This window comes from Triticum urartu, chromosome 6, assembly GCF_003073215.2.
Source record: "Triticum urartu cultivar G1812 chromosome 6, Tu2.1, whole genome shotgun sequence".
NCBI lineage: Eukaryota > Viridiplantae > Streptophyta > Magnoliopsida > Poales > Poaceae > Triticum > Triticum urartu.
In genome coordinates this window covers 194,816,238-194,823,252 of record NC_053027.1, presented here as the reverse complement: position 1 = coordinate 194,823,252, position 7,015 = coordinate 194,816,238, and the positions used below count along the sequence as shown (strand labels likewise).

Here is a 7,015-nt window from a genome sequence, read left to right as displayed (position 1 = left end):
ACAACAGTCTTGTTGCAGGAATACATAGAAGAAGCTAGAGATATTGGGTCCTATTGCAATGGAGGTTTTGCAACAAGAGTCTTGTTAGAGACAAATAGAGAAGAAGTTTTGCATCAAGGGTCATGTTGCAGAAAAATAGAGAAGAAAAAGTTTTGCAACAGGGGTCTTGTTGGAGTAAATTAAAGAAGGGAATATTTTGCAACAGAGGTCTTGTTGCAGAAAATTAGAGAAGAGATTTTTGTAACATGACTCTTGCTGCGAAAAGTTAGAGAAGAAGATGTTTCACAACAAAAGCATTGTTGCAGGAAATTACATAAAAAAAATGGACGACTTGCCTAGTACAATCAGACGGCTCGCGAGGCAGCGGATCTCGTTAAACGATCCATCGGCCGACGCGTAGCACCGCCCGCTTTAGCAAAACTGATAAAAAAACATCATCTTGCTCAGACGTAAATACACGCGCAACTTAGCCTTAAACAGTCCATAGTCTTGTGCTGTCCTGCGTTATTGTCTGTTAGCAAACTTGATTGATTCTATCTCCTTCGTTTTATTGGTGCGCCAAGATAGAGCTTATCGCTATCCCCGCTTTGGTAGATCAGAGCGCCTACGTGGCAACCCCCGTCATGGGCAGCCTGACTAGGATCGATGAGGGCGTGATCTCGGAACCGGCTTCACGTGTTTCTTTTGTTATATGTGCTTTGGTACTACCGTACAAGTAACCAACCAACCAGCCAACCAACAATACTTGCCTTCCGTCCTACCATCAGCGTACTATCAGATGGATTAAGGCTGGAAGTTAGACTCAGGATTGAAGAGTTGAGAAGACCCATTAAATTAAGTCAGATACTACAGTTCCCTAAAAGAGGTCAGATACTTCTTGTTAAGACTTTTCTGCTCTGGGGTCAGCTTCTCTACCTCGGTTGCTTGGACATGGATGAGTCGGGGACATCTTGGCCACCATCAGAAAACTTCCTTCGCGATGAATTCGAGGAATTTCCTTTGACAGGGTTGCCGCCTAGGCGATTAGACGCATAAGCTTCCCCCATCCTCCTCCTGCATTCTTTGCTTGCAGCTTCATGGTCAACCACTGAAAGTGCGAAAAGGGAAGATGATTACTCAAGGTCCAGACATTGCATTTCAAGTGCCTTTTGCACCTGAGAAAAGAAGATCGAGCACTTCTTTCTTTTCACCTGGTTTTGGGTAGTCCTTGCCGACGATGCACCTGGCTTTCTCCTGCACGCTAAGGGGTGCAGTCCAAGGCTCGTAGATGTACTCCTTGGGCATGTCTACAAAATAAATAAAAAGATGGAGGATCAATTAGTTCTGTAGTCATAGACGAGATGTCGCTTTCCGATGCTGAAATTATAAGAGCGTTTAGATCACTAAATTCCGTATTTCTTTACAGAGGGAGTACCTTTTAGCACCGGGATAAAATGCCTGATGTAGTCTCCGTTGGGGTCGTACTTCTTTCCAAATGAGATTGGGGAGTAGATTCTGTGATACTGTGTTGACAAATACGTCGAATCAAATGTTAAAGAAGCTATTAGACTGATCAAAATCTAGTTACAACTTACAATTAGTGCCTCAAGGGACTTGTTGAGTATAATGTTTATTAGGAAAGACGAGATAGATTAGGATTTGTTCTGGCTTGTCTTGTACTCCAAGTAGATGATTGTACTCCTATATATATGCCCACGAGGCTTAAGCAATACAACAACTATTCCACCAAATCCCTCTCTCCCTTCTAACATGGTATCTCTAGTCTCACCGTCTGCGTCGCTACCGTTGTGACTGCGGGGGGATGTTGAGTATAATGTTTATTAGGAAAGACGAGATAGACTAGGATTTGTTCTGGCTTGTCTTGTATTCTAAGTAGATGATTGTACTCCTATATATATGCCCACGAGGCTTAAGCAATGCAACAACTATTCCACCAAATCCCTCTCTCCCTTCTAACAGGACTGTTTGATTGCTGACCTGGTAGAAGAATGATGAACAGGAGAGCCATAGCCAATTTCCATTGTTAATGGCCCAGTCCGAATCTATCAGTAGCCTTTCGAAGACGTCACGGCCTTGCTCCCAGTGGATGTACTTCATGTCAAAGACAAGTTGACAAATTGAGGTAAAGCAAAACAACTTAATCTTCGAATTGGTTTTTTTTTCTTCTAGAAAATGGAATCAGAGGTGAAATAAACTCTCTTTTTTTTCCTTGTATGAAGTGATTTCCTTCCTGTCCGCTATAAAAAATAAAGTAGATCTTTCAAAAAAAAAGAATCACTTAGAAAAAAAACTAATTCCATGTTGCTTTCAAAAAAGGTATGTCCTTATCAGATATGGTTAGGTAGTTGAGCGTCTTATTGTTTTAGGGGTCACCTTCATAATATGGACCACAACAAATACTTCGCAATACACAATTTATTGTTATGGATTTACCTCGCACCCAAGCTTTTGTAGTCTTAGCTAGTGCTTCTCAAAGTGGATGTGAATGTTGACGTCCCTAAATGATGTGTCGCCGCTAACTTTTTCTTTTTTTACAAATTTTAACAGTAAAGCCAAGAATTTGGTTTTACCTTCAGGTTATTTCCTAAGCGTGGCAGGGTTGAAAATTTACCTTCAGAATGTATACACAAATCGTTGAATAGAACAACTACCATGCTAACTTACTAACAAATTTTCAAACAAACAATATACATCTTGCTATTGTGTAGATCATACATACCAGATCACCCCGCGTCAGGAAACAAGCAACAGAGTGGCGTGCAAGATGATGCATCCAACCCCACTTCCTCAGCTGGCAACAACACAAAATGAGCAAAAGCACTCACATGATCTGGTAGTTATAAGTGATGCAAACAGAAAGAGGAAACAGAAAAGGGGAAGATAACGAAATGCTTATTAGGATATATACTGGGCTCCATGGATCCTGATATTTAAAACAAATCGGAACACCGCTTTAAAACCTAAAAAATATGGAATTGTTTTGTGCATGTACATACAGATGTGATTTGTGGTCTACAAAAAAAGACAAATATATGGGTTAAAATGGATCTACTTTTTACTTTTATGGACCCATAATTTTGGCTTTTTTGCGTAGATTACGAATTAACATATTTTGAAGTTAAAAGTTACAGATATGTAGAATACATATATATTTATATGTTAGAAAACTTTTTTTACTTCTGAACATACATTTGGTGTTTTTGAAAATACCAGGCACCATGGAGAACAGAAAAACAAGGCACTCAGATAGGCATAAAGTTGTTGCACGTTTTTCAGGGCAAACCTGAATCATGATGGCATCAATCCATGGATATCCTGTCCGGCCATCTCTCCATGCAACAAACAGCTCCTCGTTCTCTATCCATGGGATCTGGACTAAAAGGGACTCCGATTATGATAAGAAGAGGGTTGCAGATAGAAAAGGAGGTGATTGGATGAGCAGACCTGTTTGCATATTTTGTTCCCTTCCATCTGATCGAAATTAGGAGTGCCAAAAGACACTGTGTAGAAGAAATCCCTCCACAGCAACTGTCAAAAGAAGCAGAAGTCTACAATTAAGGTTTTTTTGCCTTCAGAACAAACTGACCAATGCAGTTACAAATGAACTCACCTGGCCAGCCAACGAAACAGGTGGTTTTGTATGCGTTTTGGTACTCCTGTAGACATCTTGAATGCAGTGGTAAAAGTACCTCGCCGACAGGCAACCGAACTGACATAACGAACCATTTCAATTTCAACACTAACCTAAAGCAAATGGCAATGAACGAAGTCGATAAGAGTGGCTGACAAGGCTCACTTTCAGATACGGTGACAAGACCGTTGTTGCGGGTTTCAAGAAGGCAGAAGGGTCACCCTTAGGTTTCTCAAACTTGGCAACCCACTCCTGGGAAAAGGAATTTGGAATTGTTAATAGTGCGACTGTAAAAGTAACTGGTGACTATAAACATTCAGAATTTCAGAGTCCAGAAGATATGGATGCAATAAATCAGAAATTTGGTCACTTTTCAGAAGTAGCACCTTATCTTGGAGTGACTCTCTCATCCTCTTCAGAGCTTCTGTCTCGCCGCCGCGGAATGGCGGAATGTACTCCTACATATGGATAGTCATTTAGTTAATGGAAACTGAAATCCCCACCCCTCGCGTCCCCTCTCCCTCGCGTCGCCTCCCCCCGGGCGGCGCCAGGGGCCCCGAAACCCTAGCGCCGCCAGCACCCTCTTGCAGCCTCCTCCTGCCGCCGCTGCCGCCGGCGTGGGCCGCGGTGGCGGCGGGCCCGGTGCCAAAGGTTTCTGGGCAGGTGGATGCGGCGGATTCCATCTGAGGCGGCGGGGGCGGCTTCTCTCGTGCGATCCAACGGCAGCAGCTGGGACGGCGAATCCGGGCTGTGCGGCGGAGGCCGGAGCACCATCGCCGGTGGAGTGGCGGCCCTGCATGGATGGCGGCGGTGGCAGCGCCCCATCTGGCGGGGTGGGCTGTTTTGGTCGTGATGGTGACGGCGGTCACTGCGGATCCAACGCCCCGTTTGGATCCATCGCGGGGAGGCCTTCCGCCGACCGGTGGCGCGTGGAGGGACCGGTGAGGAGATGCCGGATCTCCGCCGGAGTACCGACGGCGACATACGTCTTTGTGGCGAGATTCCGCTCGGTTCCAGCCAGCCGCGAGGTCGGGAAGACAGGCTTCCGGTGAAAATCGCGCCTGACTGCGGTCTTGGTGGGCGATGGCGGCGTCTCGGACGTCGTTCCCTTCTGGAGGCATCGTCGTTGCAGGTCACATCAACCTGATCGGGAAGTTCCGGGGGAAACCCTAGATCTGGGTCTACCGGATCGGACGATGACGGTGCCTTCGGTATCGTTCTCCCTCATGGGGGCATCGTTTTGGAGCAAGTGCTGGTTGGAGGGGACAAGAGGAGGAGCGGTGTTTCATCTGGTCCATTGATGACGGCGGATCTCGGCGACGTGGCGCAGTGGAGACTCGGCGCCTGATGTGCGGAGATGGACTCGCACAGGAGGGTGACGCTGCCTGGCGTCATGGTGGCGTCGGCGGCAGCTAGACCGGGCAAGGTTGATGCAGCAGTACAACTCTAAAGATGGTTTGGTGCAGGTGGCTGCGGCGGCCTCATACCCGGCAGGCGTCCTGGTTGAGAAGCACGCTAGACTGGTTGGTGCCCATACCCGGCAGGCGTCCTGGTTGGGATCTGAAGTCTTAGATGTTAGGTTTGGTTGCGAGGTCTGTTTGGTATTAGGCCCAGACTTTCAGCGCCCCTACATCAACTGGATAGGGATAACGATAGATGTTGCTTAGTTGGTGGCTTTAGGCTTATTGTTATATGTCTCTCTAAGGTCTTGTGTCAATAATTAATAAAATGGCCGTATGCATCGTTCAGATGCAGAGACCGGGGGTCGTCCTCCTTTTTCTAAAAAAAAATGGAAACTGAAACCTGGTCAACCGTACTACAATACTACATTATATGCAATGTTCTACTGCTCTAACCTGGCTGACATCACCATATCCAAGCTCCTCCAGTTTGGGCACAGGCAACAACTCATATCCTCCCGTATCACCAATTGGCGGGAGCTCAGAGTATTCCTCCATCACTGGCTTGGGCGGCTCTCCAGCGGTAGCCACAAACGATTTGTATGTCAACGGTGGCCGGCCCCCATTCTTCAGGTTGCAGACGGAAGTAAAAAACATCCCATAATTAAGCATATGACTCCAAACATTCTATCAAGAAACGAACAATAGTGCTGCCTACCTTCTCTATGATTTCTGCTGGGTCAAAAAGGGTGTGGCTGACAGGCGAGAACACCTCGATCCCCGACGCAGCAGCAAAATCCTTGAACAATCAGAGTAATTTGGTAATGTTCTAGTCAAAAACTAGTACTTGGGGAGTGATCACTACCCTTCTTACCGTGACTCTCTTGTCGCGGGCCAGGGCGTAAGGCTCGGTGTCGGACTCGAAGCACAGCTTGCCGATGTTCCACTGCCGCCACGGAAGAACAGAAGAATGTCGCCAATTAGGCTCCGAAATGCTTGCGAGATTGCCAGAAAGCAGAAAGGGGCGTGGTAGGTTGGTAAAGCGTCTGGCTACGTACGTCCTTGAGGGCTGCGCAGACGGCGTCCGAGACGTCGTCGCGGGCGCGCAGGACGAGGAGGCGTGAGCCGAGGCGGCGGAGGCGGGCGTCCAGGTCGCGGAGGCTCTCGAGGAGGAAGCGGACGCGCGCGACCCCGGCACGCGCGGAGCCCTGGGAGGGCGCGGCCGGGTCCGAGCGGAGGTACCGCGGGTCGAGCACGAACACCGGGTAGACCCGCGCGGCGCTGCGCCGGGCCGCGTCGAGCGCCGGGTTGTCGTGCACGCGCAGGCCCTTCCGGAACCAGACCAACGCCGCCGCCGCGGTCGCCGTCGCGGCGGTTGCAGCGTCCATTAGCGGTGGCGAGTCTCCGACGCTCCTAATCGGGAAGTTATGGAGTGAAGCGTGGGTATGGAGCGTTGATCAGGAATCTGATGGTGGAAGTTTGTACCGCGAGGGGTAGAGGCGGCGGGTGGCGCGGCAGCGGCCACGTCGGTTTCAGTGGGGATTTTTTTTTTTGAGAAAGTATGCTTGTGTCAAATCACAAAATAATACAAAGTCATTGATCCGTACAAGCACACTCTAACTCACGCACAAATAATCAGAATAACAAACAGCACCCTAAAACAACCAGTAAAACACGAAGATATCTGGAGCTCTGTGATATCATCTCTAAACCTTGCAAGAAGACCCCTGCAACACAAGCATCTGAAACCAAACCTACGCAGGTCATCACCTTCAACCACGGTATAATCGCCGCCATGCTGCTCCCATTTTTCTTTACTCCAGCGCTGAAAAGACAAGGATGCATCCAACATGCATGCACCAACCTTCGCCATCTATGGCTTTGAGTATCGATGTATGTGCCCGTTCCAGATGGAAGAGAACTAAGATCATGTTCTGGCGCCGCGGTCGGGCCAGCTGCCCGGGCAAAGCAGAATATCCCTCCA

At 48.0% G+C, this 7,015-nt stretch overlaps 1 protein-coding gene across 3 annotated transcripts; it reads right to left on the bottom strand.

Annotated features, from left to right (window-relative positions):
* Positions 1-654: 654 nt before the first annotated feature.
* On the bottom strand, positions 655-6,484 carry LOC125512345 ((6-4)DNA photolyase). Of its 3 annotated transcripts, XM_048677434.1 has the most exons (14): positions 6,090-6,484; positions 5,906-5,977; positions 5,750-5,830; positions 5,488-5,658; positions 4,018-4,089; positions 3,797-3,883; positions 3,611-3,709; positions 3,445-3,528; positions 3,284-3,370; positions 2,720-2,791; positions 1,978-2,091; positions 1,415-1,502; positions 1,191-1,286; positions 655-1,087 (listed from the first exon to the last, which is right to left on the bottom strand). In XM_048677434.1, the coding sequence occupies exons 1-14, from the start codon at positions 6,417-6,419 to the stop codon at positions 912-914; spliced, it is 1,629 nt and encodes a 542-aa protein (XP_048533391.1). In that variant the 5' UTR covers positions 6,420-6,484; the 3' UTR covers positions 655-911. The 3 variants fall into 3 exon arrangements, with proteins under 3 accessions (XP_048533391.1, XP_048533392.1, XP_048533393.1); XM_048677435.1 differs by lacking the exon at positions 1,978-2,091; XM_048677436.1 differs by lacking the exon at positions 5,488-5,658.
* Between the last annotated feature and the right edge of the window lie 531 nt (positions 6,485-7,015).

Excerpts from the sequence above, each read along its gene's own strand:
- LOC125512345 (XM_048677434.1), bottom strand. The coding sequence starts at position 6,419 with ATGGACGCTGCAACCGCCGCGACGGCGACCGCGGCGGCGGCGTTGGTC. Across the intron at positions 5,659-5,749 it reads CAGCAGAAATCATAGAGAAG|AATGGGGGCCGGCCACCGTT; the intron begins GTAGGCAGCACT and ends TGCAACCTGAAG. Across the intron at positions 1,287-1,414 it reads TTTTATCCCGGTGCTAAAAG|ACATGCCCAAGGAGTACATC; the intron begins GTACTCCCTCTG and ends TTTATTTTGTAG.